The 22,867-nt window shown below is 32.7% G+C and overlaps 1 protein-coding gene across 1 annotated transcript; it reads right to left on the bottom strand.

Moving 5' to 3' along the window:
• Nucleotides 1-16,966: 16,966 nt before the first annotated feature.
• LOC145092848 (glutamine synthetase cytosolic isozyme-like) lies at nucleotides 16,967-19,924 on the bottom strand. Its single transcript, XM_079030832.1, has 10 exons — nucleotides 19,765-19,924; nucleotides 19,191-19,230; nucleotides 18,987-19,090; nucleotides 18,833-18,881; nucleotides 18,457-18,563; nucleotides 18,290-18,377; nucleotides 17,998-18,201; nucleotides 17,809-17,900; nucleotides 17,556-17,715; nucleotides 16,967-17,333 (listed from the first exon to the last, which is right to left on the bottom strand). The coding sequence occupies exons 1-10, from the start codon at nucleotides 19,836-19,838 to the stop codon at nucleotides 17,187-17,189; spliced, it is 1,065 nt and encodes a 354-aa protein (XP_078886958.1). The 5' UTR covers nucleotides 19,839-19,924; the 3' UTR covers nucleotides 16,967-17,186.
• Nucleotides 19,925-22,867: the final 2,943 nt, after the last annotated feature.

The following is a 22,867-nucleotide window of genomic DNA, read 5'->3' as shown; positions in this document are numbered from 1 at the left end:
AGAAAAATATGGTCGAAGAGTTACCTCTAGTGGGTCTCCTTGAGCAATCTCTAAACGGGCCACAGGGGACGCATCCGACGTGTTGATGAATCTAGTGATACTGTTTGAATTCCACACAATATGAAGATATGGTGGAAATCGTGGCCTGACCTGGAGAGAAGGCGATGGAGATGGAGATCCTTTTCAATTTCTTTGATTTGCAAATATGTGGGAAAAGAACAAAAAACGGGGAAGGAGATGATAATGTAAGTTTGGTTGTTTTCTTAAGGTGGTGATTTTGTGGAAGCAGGTAATGTTGGTGATGGGGCAGTAGATGAGGCAGGGGGCGATCGACACACACACGTTTGATATACACCGTTAATATTCAGGGGGTGATTTTTCCTTCTGGTTTCTTCCTAAGATCGAGGTGAACAAGGTGAACGAGTGAATTAAGGGTAAAAAAATAACCGATCCTCTATTTAAGGGAAATATCCATAATTTTGGATTTTATTTTGGGTTATTAAAATAAATTAAACTGAAATTCCGAAATTACCCTTGAATGTTGATTGGTCAGGAATCGGTCACACATTCACACAATAATTAAAGTTTATATATGAACCTAACTCTCTCTCTCTCTCTCTCTCTATATATATATATATATATATATATATATATATATATATATATATATATATATATATATGAGAGAGAGATCATCTAAAGGAACAATTAAAATTCTAGGCACAAGAAACTTGATCAAAACAGAGAGAATAGTGTATATATATATATATATATACACACACACACACACACACTTTGATCAAGTTTTCTGTGCCTAGAATTTTAATTGTTCTATTAAAGATGATCTCATATAAAATTTCTCGTAACTCAGACATATGGGAGAAATACTGATTCGGAAAGTGAACCAACACGATCCTAGAAGAATCCAATGATCATATTCTGTTTTCTACCTTATTTTTCTAACAAACGTTTCTTTGTTTGTTTTGTTTATTTATTTATTTATTTTTGCATATTAAAATTCGTTTGTTTCAATTGTAACCCGATACGATTGAACCACATAAACTTTTGTGTTTTTTCTTTTTGTATATTAAATCAGTGGGCTTCAATCGTAACTTGATAAATGGTATTAGACATATAGTTGGAGACAAGAAGGCGATGATCAATGAATTTGTCTTTTGGAAGTTAAAAGTTTACTTGGAAGATACATACCGATGATCATTTATATATACCAAAAAAGCTCCATAGTCGACTCAGGGCATAACACCATACTATAAAGCAAGAAGATTGGGATTCGTTGAATTGACATGCCCATGGTCGTTATGTTAAAGTTGGCGAAATTATGTTGCTTATATTATTGTTAATGGGACGACTATGTCTATAATGATCAAGGCATAACATGTATGAAAAGTCGTCTATTACGAATAAAGTTTTTCTGATTCAACTAGCAGCCAAAACAAAGATGAAAAAAAGGATGTTTGTGATAGATCATGTAGACGAATGTAGTTTTACTATCTTCTATATACTATATTGAATTCAATGATGAACCACATGTTGGATTAAGGTGTCTAAGCCAATAAATGAATTTGTATATTCTTGAATTAAAGCAAAGTTTTTTTAGGTTACTCTCATAATCGATAATTAAATAGAATAACTTTTGGAGAGAGACTGATTTGTTAATTTATTATACGATTAATAAATTGTGACAAATGATTTATTAATATATTATATGATTAATATATTAATTAGAAATAATAATAATTAATTAGAAATTGATTGGGATTAATTTCGAGTTAATTAAAATCAATTGGAACTGCAGAGACTAAGCTGTAATCGTTCAATAGTTGAGCAAAATAGGTTTTCTAGAACCTTACATTGCCGGTTTTGGCTATGTGTATTAGGGTTTCTAGATTAATCCTATGAGATAATTAAGGAGTTGGATAATTATTTAATTTAAGATATTATTATTATATATTCAAATTTGGGTTATCCAAAGTTTTCCTATCAGCTATTAATAGGACCCATAGGGTCTCATATTTTCCACTCTCCATACTACTCTCAAAAGTCAAAATTTTTCTCTAGCCTTCCCCCTCCTCAAGTCTTCTAGTTATTAGAGTTTTGGATACAAGCCCTTAGAGACATCCAAACTTTTGGTGCTTTCTTTCTAAGGTATTCAAAGGAAGATTTTGCTGATTAATTGCTATATTAATCAAAATGTATGTAACTCTAAACCTTCTTGTAATTTCGATCAAAGTAGGGTTTCCTAGGGTTTCTTGATATTCATACTTTATAGCTATTAATAGAGAAAACGTGGATCCTTTCTAGGTTGCATGTGGACTTAAGGGTTTAAGTGTCTTTCCGCCACATGAATTTTTTTATAACCTAGAAAACTCATCACCAGTACAAGAGTTATTATAATATATATTCATTGTCAGAGAAATGATTTGGCTTATATACATTTATTGTTAGAGAAATGATTTGGTATTATTACAACATACATTAGTTTATCCGAAACAACAAAGGTTACCTTTGAAATTATTCACAATTTGATCTCAAAGAGAACATATATATAGAAAGAACGCAGATAAGTGTCCTAGTTCCTTATTGAGTACAAAAGATAGGGGTAGGAAATTTAACACATGACATGAAAAATGGAAAGAAAAGATCCAGAAAAAGATTTCATCAAATTACATGGAAAGCATAATACACTAGAGTTTCAAACATGTTGGGTACTTTAGGAACTAATACACAACACTTGCAGTAAACAAAGGGAAGAAAGATGTGAATGTTGCGACCAATTTGTTTCATGGTGCCTTGATTTATGTGTATAATGTATGATTGAATCATGGATAATAGATTCATGTGCATTATTCTACACCATTATGTGCAAGGAAGAGATGTAGAATTTCAAACATTACAATGTTAAAGTCTCACTAGAGTAGGTGATAAGAGTCTTCACACTATAAGTACTGAACATGTTTTCCTAAGAATGTTAATATTAGTAGGAAAGTTTAGGATATGAAGGTTATCACGTTGACTTTGGAGGTTACCGATAAAATATGACAAAGGGAAACATGTTGATTGCTCATAGTCACAAATGGGAAAAATTATATATGGTTGAAGTACCTGGAGAAAATACAACTAATAAGTGCGTTGACATGTCTACTTGTGACAACAAATACTTTCGCATATATATGAATGAGAAGAGTATTCATATGTTGGCTTCCAAAGGATTAATTTTGGATCAAAAGAGTGTGTTAGTTTTTATGGTTTGTGCATACTAGGAAAACATAACAATGTTACTTTCTCAAAGATGGGCACATCAACCAATATTTAGAAATTGAAGTTAGTTTAACTAATGTTTTCGATTCTTCATCAGTTGTATTGATAGGATGTAATAATATGTCACTATCAATGATTCCACTAAGAATGTATTTTTTAAAGAACAAATATGTTTTCACTACATTTACGAAGTAGAAAGTGTTCAGGATTATTGATTAAAACAATTTAATCATCAAAACACAATAGAAGCAAAAAAGTATTTTAAATTTTTAATTCCTAAATGCCATAATCAATTAGAACAAACTAGCTCAACTTTTACATCCATAGGATGTTCATAATGTTACCTCAATGATGTTGGAGAGTAGTTATTAGATCATATAAATTATACATGTGATCTACACAAAATAGGAACAAACAACTACTAGGCTTCCAACATATTAACATCATAGTACCTAGATATTAGTCATGAGAAAGAGAGAGAGAGGTTTTTCTTGTTTCCTTACTGATATTGATTATGACCACAAAAAAATGTTTTTTGAGAAATGATAAAACTAGCCAAAATCTTAATTACATATTAGTTTTTAGCCAAAAATTAGCATTTATCTTAAACTAGCCATCAAAAGCGTAGGCCAATGAAATGGTCTATTTTTTTTTTGCCGAAATGGTCTACTCTTTCATATATGTATATAACAGGAAAAAATCATTTTTGTAAAACAAAACTGTAGACCATTTTATGGTTACGGTTTCCTCTCGATGGTCTACTGTTTCCCAAACCGTACACCAAAAATGATCTATTGTTTCAACCAAAACGTTATTTATTTATTTATTTATTTGGGTATTTGACTACTATTTATTGTTGTTTTTTCTTATTAATTGTTTGGAACATTATCAATATACTATATTTTTAATACAACACTTTTATATCAATTCATTGAAATTATTAATTATCATACGACGTGGTATGTATATATGCACATTATTTCTTTCTAGGTTGATTCATCTTGACTTTCTCATCAAATATTGGGTTATAAATAATGATGCAAAACTTTTCAATGAATTGTTAAATTCAACCACACAATAAAGTTAGAAAGAAATAATATGCATATAGCCATATATAGATATCAAATAAGATAATTAATACTTTTAATAAATTGATATAAAAAGTGTTGTATTGAAAATGTAGTATATTGATAGCAAACCAAACAAGTAATAAGAAAAAAATAACTATGAATAATAGTCAAATACCCCAAAAGAAACGAAACAGTAGCTTTTTGGCGGAAATAGTAGACCATTTTTGGTCTACGGTTTGGAAAATAGTAGACCATCGAATGGAAATCGTAGACCATAAAATGGTCTATTGTTTTGTTTTGCAAAAATGATTTTCTTTTTCCTTATATACATATGCGAAAGAGTAGACAATTTCATTGGTCTACTGATTTGATAACTAGTTTGGGATAAGTACTAATTTTTTTGCTAAATCCTATTTTGTAATCAAGGATTATAGCTAGTTTTTTCATTTTCTCTAGTTCTTTTTGTGTTTAGCTGCTCTCTAGTTTTTTTATGTTTAGCTGCTAGCCTTTCTTAAATCCATTTTACCAACTAAAACTATAAACCTAAAACCCATTTTAAGTAATTACCAATTAACCCGACATTAGTTAATTTAATAATTTTACTTAACATAAAATAAACTATTAATCATTTATTCCGCTTTTGATCACAACTAATAAATAATTAATATACTATTTCTTTTAAGTTGATAAATATTAAATTTATATTCTATAAATATTATTATTTTTTTATTTCTACTTACGCTTTTAGTATATTACCCTACATATTTACATACAACGCCACAAGTACAAACCATGTGGGACTCAAAGGTCTAACCGAACCAAAAATATGTGGCTCTTTGCTTTTTATTATACTTAACGTAATAAACCGTTATCTTTTATCCGAGATTGAGACCGATAATAATAAACTAAATGTTGATAAATGGCGGAGTTATTTTTTTTTTTTATCATGTATATGTTTTTTGCGAATCACCAAGACAACTACAACTGAACAAACATAATACTAAGTATTTGAACAATTGAGAATCGAGATAGAAGAATAAAAGATAAATGTAACGTTTCAGTTTTCAAGATCGCACTGATATGCCGCATGTGTTTTGTCTTCAATAATCAAGATTGCTCACTATGATGTGATGTGACCTATCAGACAATTTAATAATGGACTAATTGAGATTTGATATTTATTAATACCGGGTTAAGTTTGAAAATATATGACCCTTTATCCTTGGGGGCCCTAAGCCCCAACTTAAAAATTATAAGGTTGATCCCCCCTCTACACAACTAAAACTGGCATTTGGCCACACAAAAAAAAACCCATCATTATCGACTGTTTATGACGTTTTTTTTTGTTCAATATGTAAGGAAAATTCGTATCATTAAAGATAATTTATGGTGATTATAACCCATAAAAACCGTTACTATAGGTAAAAGTTGTCACCATAAGGTACCAGTTTTTATAGTTTTTTCAATTATTTTTTATAACCGTCACCGTAAACTACTTTCCCTCACAAGTTGTTTTGTTTTTATAACTGTTGTTGATTTTCAGTTACACATAATATATTAAAACATGACCATAAACTAGTATTAGTTCCATGTTTTTTCATTTGTCATGACTATTATTGACTTTTACTGACACGTAATATATTAAACCATAACCATAAACTATTTTTAGTCACACGTTTCGTTTGTCATGACTATTATTGACTTTTATTGACATAATATATTAAATAGTTACCATAAATTACTATTAGTCACATGTTTTTTCGTTTGCCATAACTACTATTAACTTTTAGTGACATTTAATATATTAACCAATGAACACACATTGTTTTTTAGTCACATATTTTTTTGTCTGTCATATTATTAATGACACGTCAACTTTGTTATTGGGTTACCTGTTAGTTTCGAGCAAAATGACTTGATTGACAAGTCATATATGAGTTTAATGGTTTATTGTGCAAAAAAAATAAGTTTAGTAATCAAATCAGACAAATACCAAAAATTTATTGTGCTACTGTGACATTTTCTCTAGAGTGACTTCCTATTAAAAAAAATAATAAAAAAACAAAACAAAAGTAAAGTGTTTTTTATGAAATTTTCATTTCATTTAACTCATTTGCTTTACAGTTGTTATGATTCAGTATTCAGCATACGAATAGTTTTTATTAATTATCAAATTCTCTTAGATGTGTTTTCAGCCTTAAAATCGCCCAAAGTAATAATTTTATTATGAATTTTGATGCCAAAGAAAACAACAGAATACTTGATCAGCTTTGCGACAAATAATATTATAATAATCTCTCTTATTGGTGATGTTAACATGTAACATACATCCGAAAAGTCATATTCAAGCATTTGAATTATATAATCGATCGACCAATTCCTAAATGTATACTAAGCAATAATGAAGAACAATATTCGAGCACTTACATACATGAATACAAGTGGTTTCTTATAACTAATACATGTATGTATTATTACTTTGACTTTTGAAATTAAAGATAAAATATTAAAACGTCTAAGCGCCATTTCGATGAAAATTCCAATCTCCGGCCATCGGAATATGCTTTTTATTAGCCTGCCTCCGTCGTTCAGTCGCTAAACATACATTCTCCACCACATCACCTTTAATCGATCCACATAATTCATACATTGGTCGACACCATTTCCTTTGTGTGTTTGTTCTCTTAGCTTTTGTGCCTCTAGAATCCTTCTCCATCAATGGCACAATTCTCCGACTTCCGGCAACATGAACACCATCAACGGATTTACCACAATAATACTTGTCACAACTAAACTGTAGGTAGCGTTCAATATCCTTTGATATCCGTTCTATTTCATACTTATCAAGAAGAGAACTATCAGTAGAAATAGTAGAAAATAGAGGGTTGTTAATATGTCGTGTTGAGACCCTTGTATGATCTTCATGCGCTTCATTCATTGCTTCTTGCATGTATCTAGAAGACCCAACAGCAATATCACATGATCCTGTATAATTGATCTCGGATACTGTTGTTTGCTTTTGATTGAAGCGTAGGAATTGAGAAGATGGTTTGGATTTGGAAAGTGTGTAGCCCGAAGCTTTTAAGGGTTGAAAGATGCCACTTTGAAGGCCAATTTTGTGGAGTCTTTTGATAAGTCTTGATTGATAAGATGGGGTAATATAAGGGTTCAACTCATACAAGATACAAGTCATGGATGTCACATTTTGAATGCTGATATTTTGTTTATTAATTAGGAACTTGGACCCCACTTTTCAAGGTCACAATCACTTGTAAACTAAAAAGATTATGTTGGAGTCTATTATGTCCATGATATATTAGGATATAAATGATTAATTGTGACCAATTCTGATAATGATTTGGATTTGATATATCTACAATATATATCTATAAATACAAGAATGTATGTTAAAGAAATTATAATATTTTGTGATAATTGATAAGTGATGATACATTTGATAAAAAGTTGGATTTTGATATATCTATATGATATTTATTTGATCTACAATTACAATGGATGTTAAAGCATCTGTAATTTCGGTTGCTCAATTTAATGGCTCATACATGTTATTGTGGATCAGCCTGCAAGGACAAGAAAAATAACTCAGAATTATTTTTTATAAATTAGTTATTCATTCGATTCATTCATGCTAAACGTTAAGTAACAAAAAACCAACAATGGACCACCACAAACATCACAAGATAAAACAAAGCAATTTCAAATGTTTGAAACAACGCTTAAAAATTAAAATGTTTAAAAAACATAATTTTGTACCAAAAGTTATATTTACACAATAATTTTTGTCATACACAACATGATAACTGAAATCACAAATAAGTTAATGTCTTAATAGTAAGGTGTTGTTTGTTTTTTGTAAAAAATCTCTTCAAACCCCTTATTATTGCACGACACAACACACACAACACTTTTCATTTCGCAGCTATTTGTTTTTAGAAGTCTTCGGAGTAAAAAACCTATGTGCGTGTTCTGTTTGGGACAGCACTTGTATTGCCTCTTCCAACCTCTTCTTCTTTTTTTATTGCTGAAATCTTGATGAATATTGATTATATGTTGCTGAAATCTTGTTTCATTTTTTTTTGTTTATTCTTATTGAATTATTTTTTTCGTTTTTTTATATTGAATAATGATAATTTCTTGCTGAATATCATTATATTTTGCTGAAATATTGTTATTTTTTGCTTAAATATTATAAAATCTTGTCGAAATTCCATACATTATTAAATTTTTGGTATTAAAAAACTATTTTTGGTATATAAATTCAGTTTATTTTAATTTTTTAATATCTGCAGCAGTATGCTGATGTTAAAAAACAAATATGTTTCTTATTATAGTCTGCATCCGTTTGATCCATCTCTTCTGTTGCAGAGGGTTGCAGAGGTAGTTCAAAGACTTCATAAATTTTTGCTTTAAAAAAACAAACAACACTTAAATCTAATGACACTCTAAATAATCAAGATAATTGAAATTATTGATTTCTTTCTTCTTGGATTGAAATGGTTTAAAGGGTGATCCGCCACATATTGGTAATTTTCGAATTCAGAGTATAGTACATGGCTTTTCTTTGCAAAACTTTTATAATATAGCCAAGGAAAAAAGTGGGTTTATTTAGTAATGACAAAGTAAGTAATGGCATCTAGAGTTGAACAACTAATTAGAGCTGAATAGAATGTAGAAAAAGTTGTCATATAATTTGATTTCACAGTAGATCTAGTATGCTAAGGGATTCCACCATGACGACAACACTTATGTACTCATGAGTCATGAATGGAAGGATCACAAGAATATTTTTGCTTTCCTATACTAGTTATTGTTTTCATCATAGCTGTTATGTAATGTTTCTATAGACATTTTAATCTTCATAATTATTATCTAAGAAAAATATTGTGTATAACTATAAGGGATCTTTTCTTGTTTTCGCCCCGAGATCAAAATACAATTGGATTGGGCCTGAGAGTATCGATCTCGTTGCAGGTGGACCAAGAGAAGCGTCCCTCGATCCAATGATATCTATCTCAAGCTCTGCTCCTTGTCAAGGTAATATTCATGTCCATAGATTAAGTTTCATCGATTGATTGGTTTTGTTTTCATAGAACGAAAACACTTATACATTATGCATATACTTTTGATTTTTTTTTTTGGATTTCATTAGCTTATGGGTTCCTAGTTAAGATGGCATGAAGCATTGAAGCAACTTCAAAGCTTTCATTCTCAATAGGCTCTTTGTGAGCATAGTCAGCAAGCCTCTGATTTCTCTATCTCGTTTGATTTAACTAATTTGTTACCTTTTAATTGGTTTCCAAATATTTAGTAGAAAACCACTAGCTTGTTCTTGTGTCGTACATCTATATATTCAGCCATTTTTGCAATGCCCGATGTCAATGTGTATCAGACCACTGAAAACTACAATTTACACAGTGTTAACATTACAAACTATAAAATTAAGGGTCTAGTTTTTGACTTTTGAGATTGGTATTGTTGGGTATATTGATTGAGGTGTTTAAAAGAGTCTTCTAAGGCACATTTGTTTCTTAGTTGCTATAAAATTTAGAGTAAAATAGAGATAACATGATATTTTTTAAACAAAATGGATAAATATAGGTTGATTTTTACTCATAGTGGCAATATATTTAACCGCATTTTGAATTGTTTTTATTTGATTTTTCACTCGAAATTGTTAGTATTGATCCCAGAAAAAAAAAGGGGTTATTCAAGTTGCCATGAAGTTAAGAAGTATAACCGCAATGAAGTTTCAAGTCTTATTTTTTAGTTATTTTTGTTTAGGGTATGAGAGTGACAACTCGAGCGACGAAGAGGAAGACATTATTGAGGATAGGGTGTAGATACCGTTGATGATAGTTCTAATTAAGAATTTACTAAAAATGGTTGAAATTATAAGTTCTCTTGAGAATAGAGATCCAAATGAGAGGATGAATTGTAATGTGTCGGGTACGAATAAGTGGATGGAAGGATGGTGGATTATTGTAGTGAATATGATGCTCATAACTTATAAAGAACTTGTTCGATGGATAAATGTTGCTCACATATAGGCGGATCCAAGGGGATCCCGGGGTAGCCCGGGATACCCCTCAAAAAAGTTTCAGTAGTGTAATTTTTGTTTACGAATCTTTTAGTTTTTTTCAATATAATGTATATATACGCATCCCTTTAGTTATAACACAAAACAAATAGGAGAGCTACTGGTTAAGGTATTGGTTTATTGAAGTATAGCTCTCAGGTTCAATTCTTTCTCCTTACATGTCATTTGTCTATTTTTTCCCAGCTATTCTGTCCCACATCGTCAAACATATGTAAACTCAACCATTTTTGTCTATTATACAAGCCTGCTATCCCATACTTCATTTGATGTCTACTTTGAATCCCACATCGATTCAAGTATCAAAATATATTTCAACTTCATGTTTATATAACAAGACTTGTGGTTAGCTAAGGATTCGATTAATGTTTGGGTTTAAAACCAAAATGGAACCAGGGAAAGCCAAGTACCCCGGAAAAAAATTTGGATTACCCTAAATATAAAATTGGGATACCCCTTTACTTTGGTCCTGGCTCCGCCACTGTGCTCACACCGACCTAGTTGGATGCTAGTATGAGAAAGCTTTTGACTCTCTAAATTGGTCTTATCTTGATGATAGTAAGAGACATAGGGATATGATGATAAGTGGAGAGGATGGATTCCTTCTTGTCTCATTTCCATGGCTTCTGTCTTTGTTAATAACTCTCCTACTTCTGAATTTTGCAATTAAACATGGTATTAAACAAGGTGATTTGTTGTCCCCATTCATTCTTATTCTTTCCACCAAAGGCTTACACATTGCTCTTAGTGAAGCTAAATCAAGAAACATTTCAATGGATTTTGTGCAGCTGACTCTGACTCCTTTATCTCCCATTTTTTCTTTACAAATGATGCAATTTTTGTAGGTGATTAGTCTCTTGAAAATGGTCAAACATTATCATATTTGTGAGATGTTTTTTCTAACTTCCGAGATAAAAATTAATTTAGACAAAACCAACGTTTTGTGGTTCGGTGTTTATGTTGAAGATGTTAATGAGATGTCCAAAATTATGGGATAGCGGTTAATCGACTACCTTCAGTTAGTTTTTAAAGTTATTAGAAAATGTTTTATTTGCTAATCATCATAGCTCCTTCGAGTAAATGTTGCACTGCTCTCTTGAAAGTAGGTTTGGTTAATTAGGAGTCTACTATTTTTTTTTCAAGCACCTTATTTGATTTTTGATTTGTTGGAGAATTGTGTTGGTAGTTCTTTTAGGAATAGGATGTAGTAAACAAAGAGGGTAAGGATTTGCTAAAACGAAAAATCCCTAATGCATCAAATAACACAGAAATCCGAATCGCAAGAACGATACTAGTGTAAGTGGAATAGGACTAATAAATCAAACAACAATTAACCACATGCAATGAAAATTACCAAGCAAACAGTAAATTATAGAGACACGCAGATTTACATGAAAACCCCAAATCGAGAAAAAACCAAGGGTGGAGGAAGTCGATAACCAATCTACTAAATATTGCAGAGTTTATAGAACTTGATCAAAAAAATTACACTAAGCTATAATGGTGATTTGGCGATAACGAGAAAAACCCTTCAAAGTGTAGCTTGAAAAAGGGTAAGAAAACTCTTCTAAATTCCCTCTCTTTTTCATGCATTCAAGTCTACAAAAGACAAAAGGTTTGCAAAATTTGCCAAATTTGTCCTTTCAACAATGGAGCATTGACACTTCAGGAAAATAGTTTATTTTAGACCTTTTTAATCCACTTTTAGACCTTGTTTGCTGGAAAGAGAAAAACAACCCTTGAATAATGTAGAAATTGTCAATTTTGCAAGACATATTCCATAATCTTCACCTTAACCTCAAAAGAGACAATGAAAAATGCAACTTGCCCAACAATCATCTAAGATCATAACACACCAACATCTTATCAAACTCCAAAACTCCATAAGAACCTGCAATCACCATTTAGAGAAAAATTGATTGCAAAAAAAAATACTTCCTCCACCAACGAGCCATTCAAGCTCAATTGCGATCAGAAACACCCATCAAATCCAAACATAGTTTGAACTTGGCTATATGAAGACTCTTAATGAACATATCAGTGAGATTATAATATGTATGAATCTTGTCTACGACACAATCACCATTTTCAATGATATCACACACAAAATGGAAATGAATATCAATGTGCTTTTTTATGAAACATTTGATATTTACTAAAAAATATAGCACTTTGATTGTCACGGAATTCCATGGTAATATATCATCGAGTTCACTAAATAAACCCCTCAACCAGATATATTCCTCAACTACTTCTGTAATCGTCATATAATATAACTCAGTAAATGACAAATAAATTGTAGATTCTAACTGGGATTTCCAACTAATAGCACAACCGCTCAAAGAAAACACATACCCTATAATAGATTTTTGTTTATCTTGATCTTTCTCATGATCTGAATCAACATATCCAAGCACCCAATGGTAGACTTACCAAAATATAGACACATAGAAGACGTACCATGCTTTTAAATGTTCTTTCCCCGGTTTTGTCAAATATCTACTAACCATGCTAACAACATAAGCCAAATTAGGGCACATGCAAATCATAACATACATTAAAGATCCAACAACACTAGAGTACGGAACACGGTCCATGTAAGCTATATCAGTCTCAGTAGTAGGACTTAAATGGGATGATAACTTGAAATGAGCTGCAAAAGGTGCGTTGACAGGTTTTTCTTCATGCATATTGAAGCGTCTTAGGACTTTCTCAATGTAGTTTTCTAAGAAACATGCAAGAGCCTATACTTCTTGTCACAAACAATTTTGATACCTAAAATCTTTTTGGCAGCTCCTAAGTCCTTCATTTCAAAGTTAGCTTTCAACTGATCTTTTAATTTCTGAATCTCCGTCATATCTTTTGATGCGATCAACATGTCATTCATATTAGAGCTGGCAAAAATCGACCCAACCCGCTAACTTAACCTAAAACCAACCCGAAATTAGCGGGTTGGGTTGAGATTTTCAACCCATTTAAGTTAAACGGATCAACCCATTTAATCCATTTAATTAAATAGGTTGCGAGTAAAAATTATCAACCCGTTTTCAACCCAACTCATTTAACTTTAATATATATTTAATTTGATAATTATTTGAATATTATCATGTATTAATCAAAATATTAATTTATAAATTATAATGTTATATTATTATTTATGTTTAAAAAATACAATCCTGATTCTCATCCTTTTTCTTAACAACAACAATACTAGTCACTCTTCGAAATCACTTTGAAATTAAACCACCTTTTTAATGTTATTTGAACAATTTATATGTATTTGTGAATTAGGATTGTGCTTTTGTCATACTTTGAAACTTTATTTACTTCTGGAACTAATTTAAGTGGTGTAATATTTAGTTAATTAATTATTTTATTTTATTTTAAATGGGTTATCCCAGGTTTAATCAGTTTATGTAGTAGGCTGAGTCCGAAACCATATAAACAAGTCAACCCGGTGACAACCCATTTATCTAAAAGGTTAGGTTGCGTTGGAAATATCAACCCATTTAAATAAACAGGTTTGGGTTGGGTTGAAAACTTCAACCCAATTAATAAATGGGTTGAACCCGAACCCAACCCTGTAGGTCGACCCATCGCCAAATCTTATCCACATATAAGAGTAAGTAGATCATCGAACCATCATCATAGTCTATCCTAATAAATGAAAATGTTATTGCCACTTGTCATTCTCTCATTTAATTGGCCACGTGTCATTTTCTCATAATTTTAAAATATCTTTATTTTCCACTTGTCAATTACTTCATTATTCATTTTCACTATATCATTAATTTAGTTTCCATAAATTAAACCTACTATAATAACTATTAATTTCAAATTTCAAATTTGAAGTTTCAATTTCAATTTCAAATAAATGTACACTTTAAACATTTGTATTTAACATTTTATTATAACAACTCGTTTAGTACACGGGTCTACCAATTAAACACATAATTTTAGATAATTTATTTTTTGCATGTTTTTTTTTTCATAATTTTCACTTATTTCATATTTCAAATTCAAATAAACTTCTCATTTAATCACTCATATTTAACATTATGTTTTAATTAACCTGTATAATATACGGGTTTCACAACTAGTTTTTGTAATAAACGCGGTTATCATGGGCGTCCTCTTGAATTCCTGATTGGTCATAAATGAATCAAACCTATTATACCATTGTCTAGGAGACTACTTATGGCCATAAATAGATTTATTCAATTTACACATGTAGTCCTCCTTGCCCATACTTGTTCATCATTAAAGGACACTATTCGTAATAACTTTCCCTTATTTTTTCTGACTTTCTTTATAAAATTTGAATACCTTCAGGTTGTTGCATAAAATTCTCATCCTCAAGCACACCATCTAAGAAAGGTATAGCAATATCAATTTTATCTAATTCATAATCATTATAAGCAACCAATCTCAACAATACACTGACAGAAGTATGTTTGACAACTAGGGAATAAATATCGGTGTAATAAATGCCCGAAATCTAATTGTAACCTTTAGCTACTAATCAAGCTTTGTATATTAGTTTCTCATTCGGGTTGATATGTTCCTTGAGCTTGTAAACCCACTTGCATTTAACTATTATTTTGCCTTTCGGAATAGGAATGAAATCCCAAGTACCATTTCTTTTCAAGTACTCCATCTCACTTTGCATTGCAATCATCAAATCACTTGAGTCTTTAGACTTAACAACCTCATCATAACTCACAGGCTCCATTCCAGACTCAATATCACCAGTAAAAATAAAAGCATAAGCAAGAGGATCAACTTCAACATGCCTTTTTGGAGGTACAATCTCTCTTTTTGGTCTATCTCTTGCAATACATGGAGTAGTAGCTTGTGGTGATGAAGATGCTGACTCTTCAACAATAGCGGGCTCATCAAACGAGGAAGACTCTTGATTTTCTACTAAATGTGGAATATAAATGGAAGATGAAGTAGGAAGCTCCACCTCCATTTTAGTTTTTCTTTACTTGTTGCGGATGATACATCTGTAGTTTTAGAAGAAGCGGTAACTGTTTGAATCATAGCGGACTAATCAAAAGTAACATCTCAACGGACTCATCAAAAGTAACATCTCTTATGATAATAATTGTCTTTAGATCTGAGCTCCATAACTTGTACCCTTTTAAAACCGGATTGTACCCAAGAAAAAACACATTTGATTCCTTACGGTTCTAACTTCCCATTGTTAACTCGTGCATAAGCTGGACATGCAAAAGATTTTAAATCTATATATTCGGCAGGTATCCTGGACCATAACTCAAATGGAGTTTTCTTCTCAATTACTCTTGATGGTGATCGGTTGATGACATAGCAAGCATTAGAAGCAACTTCCGCCCAGAAGGACTTTGTCAATTTGGAATAACAAAGCATACACGAGACCTTCTCCATAATGGTATGATTCATCATTTCGGTTACACCATTTGTTGAGGCATATGGACTATCGTGCAATGTTGATCGATGCCTTTCTTTACATTATGTTGGAAAGTTTCTCAAAAAAAAAATCGATATGATTCTCCATAATGGTATGATTCATCATTTTGGCTACACCATTATGTTGGAAAATTTCTCAAAAAATTTACATTATGTTGAAATTTTTAATGGGTAGCACTGTTGTTACAACCAATTGGGTCTGCCCTCAGCGCTGCCCAATACTTAGAGTTTATGGTTGTAAGTATTATTGTAATCACTTTTAAAACAATCGAATCGTAGAAGAGTCCTCTGGTTCTGTCCAAGGATGTAGGCACATCGATTGAACCATGTTAATTATCTGTGTTGTTTTATTATTTTTTCCTGGCCGCTTGCATAACACTCATAAAGATGCTTTGTTGGATAGAGTTGTTTCTCAATCATTTATTCGGTTGTTACATAGAGGTAGAAACCTAACTTATATTATTTCTGTGATCTAATTTGTCTAGCTTTAGCTTTTTAATATAATTCAATCATTCACAAAAAAAGACATTCACTTAACAACAAAGAATTTATTCTCTTTGCGAGAAACACAATATGAACCTCGTGTCAAGTTACAAAGTACAACCCTTATTAATGGAGACTTTGATTCCGGTTAACAAGTTTTTAGCCTCAAAATACAGTTGGTTGGTGATATCTTTGTGATTGTTGGGAATAATCGTTGATAAAATTATATTGTTTTAATAACAATGCGAAGATTGGTTTCGATCTTTTGTCACCTTATGCTTGCTTTTGTTCGTATTTTGGTTCATCAATGTCCTATTGTGCTGTCAAGATACATAACCGTATATAAACATTTGAAAATGGAGAAAAAGAAAGTTTCAAGTCAATCCCAAACCTAAACAACCCATATATTAAAATGTTAGCATTATCCAATCCACCAACCACACATTTGTCTGGAATGATTTTCAATAAGTACAAACACTAATGAATATTTATTGTGCGTCATCAAAAGGAACAACAATACAATACGAATCGATGAACCCAAAAATCACAAAAACAAACAAAATGATAATAAAACTGAAAACCAACCCTTCACATTGTTATTAAACGTTATTTCCAACAAACACCATGGGAAAAATCACCAAACAAACTGCATTTGCTGTTAAAATTTGAAAGCCAGAAGCAACTAAAACAGAATAAACAAAGGTACACACTACTTTTAACAATAATAAACAGAAGGATCTTTTCCCAATTCTAACAGAAATCTCCCCAAAATACTTCACGTTTCACGTTCACAACAAAAGGGTAGTTTCGGCAATCATCGCAGTAACCACATATGGGTCCATGTTCGAGGCTGGCCTACGGTCCTCAAAATACCCCTTCCCTTCCTTCTCAGTGTCCCTCCCAACACGAATCGAAGCACCACGGTTCGCCACCCCCTGTAACAAGATTTTAACATGTTAGTAATACTGTCAGTCTCCGACATCAGTTAGACACAGTCTCATGTGTATATTTGTTGTCAATGTCTCACATCACAATGACATTAACTAGCTAGACACAATCTCATCTACATATTTGTTGTCAGTGTCTCACATCAGCTGGACACAGTCTCATCTGTTTATCTGTTACAAAATATGAAGCGGCATTTGTTTGTGACATACCCATTTAAATGTGTTTATATCGGCTGTCTCGTGGCGACCGGTGAGCCGACGTTCATTCCCTTCACCATAGGCAGCAATGTGTTCTTTGTGCCTCAAACCCAATTTCTCAATAGCTTTCTTGATGACTTCATATCCTCCCTCTTCCCTCATTGATTTTGTGCTGAAAATTGCAAATGGGTGTGATCAAGATTATGAAAAAAAAAGTAATTTTCAACTTTTCAACATTTTTTTATGAAAGTTCGCCGGAAAATACCTGTAGTTGGTGTGAGCTCCGGCACCATTCCAGTCACCCTTAATGGGTTTGGGATCAAACGAAACCACGACTCCAGCAATCTCAGTGATCCTCTGTTCAGAAGAAAAAAAAAAACAGATTTTTTCGCATCAAGAACAGATACATAGAAACATAGATCGATCTTTATATAATATCACCAAACTTTTGTACCTCAAGAATATAACGAGCAGCCCAGATCTCATCGCCGGCAGAGATTCCGACAGATGGTCCGACCTGAAACTCCCACTGGCCGGGCATCACCTCGCCGTTAATCCCACTGATGTTGATTCCGGCGTAAAGGCAAGCCTTGTAGTGTGCATCGACGATATCACGTCCAAAAGCCTTATCGGCACCAATACCACAGTAGTATGGGCCCTAATTTCATCAAACAGATAAATTTTCGTTAAAATTTATACAAAATTATGAGAAAAAAAAAAGTAGATTTGAGGTCACCGGAGGTTACCTGAGGTCCTGGGAATCCGCCTTGAGGCCAGCCCAAAGGCCAGTTGATATCTTTCTGCAACAAGGTGTATTCCTGCTCGATTCCATACCTATTACATGAAATTGGAAACTATAAGCATCGAAATTGGAGTGGAGAAATCGTTTTGTGAAGTCAAATCGGGAAAATACCATGGGATTTCCTTCTCGACTTTGGGGTCGCTGAAGATTTTCGCCGCCGCATGCCGCTTGTTGGTCGGAATTGGCTCGCCGGCGGGAGTGTATGCATCGCATATCACCTATTTCATATGAAAACAGTGAAACCCCATCATGGGTCGTCATCTTTATGTAAGATTTAAACGTGCATAAGAACAAAATCTTGAAAATAATGTAGAAGTGTTAATTAATTAATTAATAAACATAAAGTTTGAGTTTATAAAGCCTGTGGATACCATGTGTTTAAAGACTTTAACATAAAGTTAGAAATTTTTTAAAAAATATCTTTTTTTTTTTAAAACTTAAGATCAATTTTACCAATACCAAACAAAAGAAATGATTGAAAACATACCAAAATGTTATTTCCACCCCTGAATGGATCCTTGAAAATAGCTTGAGGCCTGTTTCATTCAAGGAGAACAAGATTTTCATGATTTAAATTTACAAAAATAGAATAAAATTGAAGATAATTCGAACTATATAAAAGAAAGAAGACAAATACACACCGGACTATGACCTCGCTGTCCTCACCAGGAGCTTGACCAGTGCTTGATCCATCGTAATTCCATTTTGGCAGCTTCTTGGGATCAGTTACAGGTTCAGGAAGTGTCTGAAAGAAGAAGAACAAAGCAAAATCACTTGAATGATGATTAAGAAAAGATCGATTCAATCAAGAAAACAAAAAGAAATTGACGTTTGAAACTACTTACTCTTGCTTTGCTTCGAAGATCCATCCCCGATCCACCGATCCTATAAGAAATTTCAAGAAATTTAGGTATTTGGATATAATAATGTTTTTCTTATGACGTTGAATCCAAAATCAATCAAAACTCCAAGATTATCATAGTAAGAATTGTGGAAATCCCTAATTTGTGTTCTTTTTGATGGTTGACCAAAAAGTCAACCTTTCAATTTAAAGATAGTTTATAAGATCAAAGCATGAAAAATCAAAAACCCCCCAAACCCCATATCAGAATCATGCTTATTGTGTGCGTTTGTGGTGAAGAGTAGGTGTATATCATATTTTCAGGAGTTGACTTCTTCATTATGATTAAAAGTTTAATGCATGGAGTTGTGGTGATTAAATACCACAAATACAGATGAAGATCTAGTTGGTATGAACATCGATAATCAATCCGATAACGAAAAACCCACATAGAATCCAAACATTAAAGGCGACGTTCATGGCGTAAAACAGGGGATTCAGGTCATCGGATTCGAAACGTAAGAAAAAAAATCAAAAAAGTCAAGAAATCGATCATGAGTTAGATTAAAGAAACTAACCAGATGTATTCGGCGATAATTTTCGTGGTGTATTCAGTGAGGTTGAGATTGATTAAATCGTTGAGGAGGGCCATGTTTGAAAGAATTAATTACTCTCTCACTAAAATCTTTCCACTGTGTGTATAGAGGAGAGAGTAATGGAAGAGACGAGAAACGAAGGAGACGGGTTTGCCTTTTTATAGTGCAACAATCTCTTTTTTCACGAGACATTAAATCATTTTTTTATAATTTAAATTATGTTTATTATCTCCAAAATATACCTTGAATAAATCAAACATTGTTGGCAACCAATATTTAAAAGGAAAAGAAATAAAGTAATGTTGTGAATTCCAAGAATATTATTATTTTTTAAATCATATTTGGTAAAAGTTTAATTATTTGATGATTTATTTGTGAAATTTTAGATATCATTTAATTTTGTTTGGTGACTTTTAACATAGTTTTTCAAATGATATAATGTTATTCCAAGAAGTTTAATGAAAACCGTTACGAAATAAAGGAACCGTATTTTAAAATAAGGTAATATTTTGATTTGTATTTTAGGGATAATTAGATTATAAGTCACGTTAAACGCGGCGGAACGCATAAAAAATATACAAACGTCTTTGGAATTTATTATTTAAATATTATTTGTTTTTTGTTTAATTTCGAAGTATATTTTGTTATTTTAGGGTTATGAACAAAACATGTATAATTTCGATTGTTATTTTAGGGTTATGTCCCAAAATATATAATTTTATTGAGTTCTAAAAACTATAAATAAATTATTAACAAAAAATAGTAACATGAACAATTTATGTTATTTATAGCAACATACTTTCAAAGTACGTTGTTATTTTTGCTCATTTATGTTATCAACATGTGTATTACACAAATTTTAACCTATAAATGGATCTTAAAATTATATTATGTTCTATAGGGCATAATTATATTAAATGTCCTAACATACATAACATATATCAAATATTAAAATAAAAGTATATATTAATTTAAAACAATTAGTATAACAGTTTAAAAAAACTTATATCTTATTAATTTTAATGAATACATCTGCAATTGTGAGGTTTGTGTGACAATCCGAAATTTTCATTCGGTCAAACCCTAAAAGTCAATCACTTCATATTATAAGTCAATTTCATTTCTAATTGTTTTTAACAAATTTAAAGTTAGTTTGACTATTATAATAATTATTCTTTAAACGATCGGGTGAAAGGATGTGCTGTCTCGAGTCTTGAAATTTCAAAAACCGCGAATACCATGTAGCTAAGAAGTTCACGGCCAAACTTTTATGTTTGGGCCTTAATTTACCCCAAAAACCGTAAACTCATGCTTAAGCATGAGTTTACTCCCCAAAACACTTCATTTCTCATTTGCAACCTCAAGAGTAAACTCCAAAACTCTCTCAAGTATCATCCAAGTTTTTATTCAATATCTTCAATCTAGTAAGTGTTTCTAGCCCTTTCAAGTTAGTATATCACTTAATCTAGCGATGTACATCTTTTCATCCATCCATTTATGTGTTTTGACTAGATTTCCAAAACACCAAGAACACACACTAGTGTTCTTGGACTTTTAGTTCATTTCAAGCTTCCACAAAGTAAGTACTTCTATCCTAGAGTCTTTTAAAGCTTGCTATACATCTTAATATCAAGGAAATGTCCCAAGAACACCAAGAACATGGTGTTCACGGTTTTGGGAGGCTCCCAAAACCGTAAACACCAAGTAAGGTGCCAAAGGGTGCCTTAGATGTTTCACAATGCCTTAGAGACTTGTCTAGATCCTTTCTTGATGAGTTTATCACACAAAAAGCACAAGAATCACTCATTTATATGTGTTTACGGTTTGGGGATCTCCCAAAACCATAAACACCCCAAAGAGTGTATAAATGTCCCATACTCCTTCCTTTTGCCTAGAATCTAACCTAGGCTATTACCAGGTTGTAACAGCCCGAAATCTCAGGTATTATTTAATTATGTTTTTGGGGTGAGTGAGAGGGGACTCGGCGAGTTGGAGCCTAGACTCGCCGAGTAGGATCGCAGACTTGGTCGCGGGTCCGCGACTGGACTCGACGAGTCCAGATATGGACTCGGCGAGTCGACGCTGTTCAGCAGAAACCCTAACCGTTCAGTTTTGGATCGTATTTAATACTCTTATAGGCCGTCATTGTCTGTCTTTAGTCGATTGAGAGGAACCCTAAACGGCTGTGGGCATCTAGAGCAAAATTGGAGGATATTAGGGCTTGAAGGAAATTGTGGGGCAAGGAAGAGAAGGGTTTAGACTAAAGGAACAGCAAGGGATTCGAGTTCTGCGGCTTTGAGACATAGAGAGGACATATTCCAGGTAATATTTCGGATTCCCTTCTGTTGTTTGATGTGTTTATGAATTTAGGGTTTATAGAACCCATTTGGTGATTAAATGAATTAGTGCCTCGTTACCCAACGACTATAATCTTGTAGTAGGACCTTTAGAGGTCCAGAAGGTCACATGCATGTGTATTGCGGGACGAGACCTATCTCAGGAAGCAGTTTGATCGACTGCATGGCGTGGACTCGCCGAGTCCGATGAACAGACTCGGCGAGTAGCTTGAAGATTCACTGGGACTCGCCGAGTTGTTCTTCAGACTCGGCGAGTGGAGTCGGGGTGGCCCCGCGATTCTTCCAGGAGTAACTCGTCGGGTCGAGGAGGGAACTCGACGAGTAGATAAGGAATCTCAGAAGGTTGGAGGACGTCTAGACTCGCCGAGTCGCCAAGGTACTCGCCGAGTCCGGTCGAGTTGACCGTTGACCGTTGACCAGAGTTGACCTAAGTCTGACTTCTTAGGGATAGTCACACTTAGAAGATATGAGTGCTAATGAGATATGTGATGTTATAGGAGGGTTGTAGCTCGTTGGATTGTGCACGAGTGATTTCAGGAGTTGCTAGCTTTCAGCATTTACGAGGTGAGTCTTCTCACTATACTGTACCCGGAAGGGTTGACTGTGTGACCGGAAGGTCGGATATGATATGTGATATGTATGCTATATGTGGTAAGTTAATTGTTATATGTGCTATGTATGTTATGGGCCGGAAGGCGATTATATTATGGGCCGGAAGGCAATATGTT

Source organism: Lactuca serriola, chromosome 3 (assembly GCF_051521515.1).
Source record: "Lactuca serriola cultivar US96UC23 chromosome 3, Lser_US96UC23_V15, whole genome shotgun sequence".
NCBI lineage: Eukaryota > Viridiplantae > Streptophyta > Magnoliopsida > Asterales > Asteraceae > Lactuca > Lactuca serriola.
The sequence above is the reverse complement of the archived record's forward strand: the minus strand, read 5'-3'. Positions and strand labels throughout refer to the sequence as shown.

What these genes read in the sequence shown, in the direction of transcription:
- LOC145092848 (XM_079030832.1), bottom strand. Translation starts at nt 19,838, where the DNA reads ATGGCCCTCCTCAACGATTTAATCAATCTCAACCTCACTGAATACACC. An exon ending in GTCGAGAAGGAAATCCCATG is followed by an intron (nt 18,378 to 18,456) that starts GTATTTTCCCGA and finishes TTCATGTAATAG; the next exon opens with GTATGGAATCGAGCAGGAAT. An exon ending in GGAGCTCACACCAACTACAG is followed by an intron (nt 17,716 to 17,808) that starts GTATTTTCCGGC and finishes TGCAATTTTCAG; the next exon opens with CACAAAATCAATGAGGGAAG.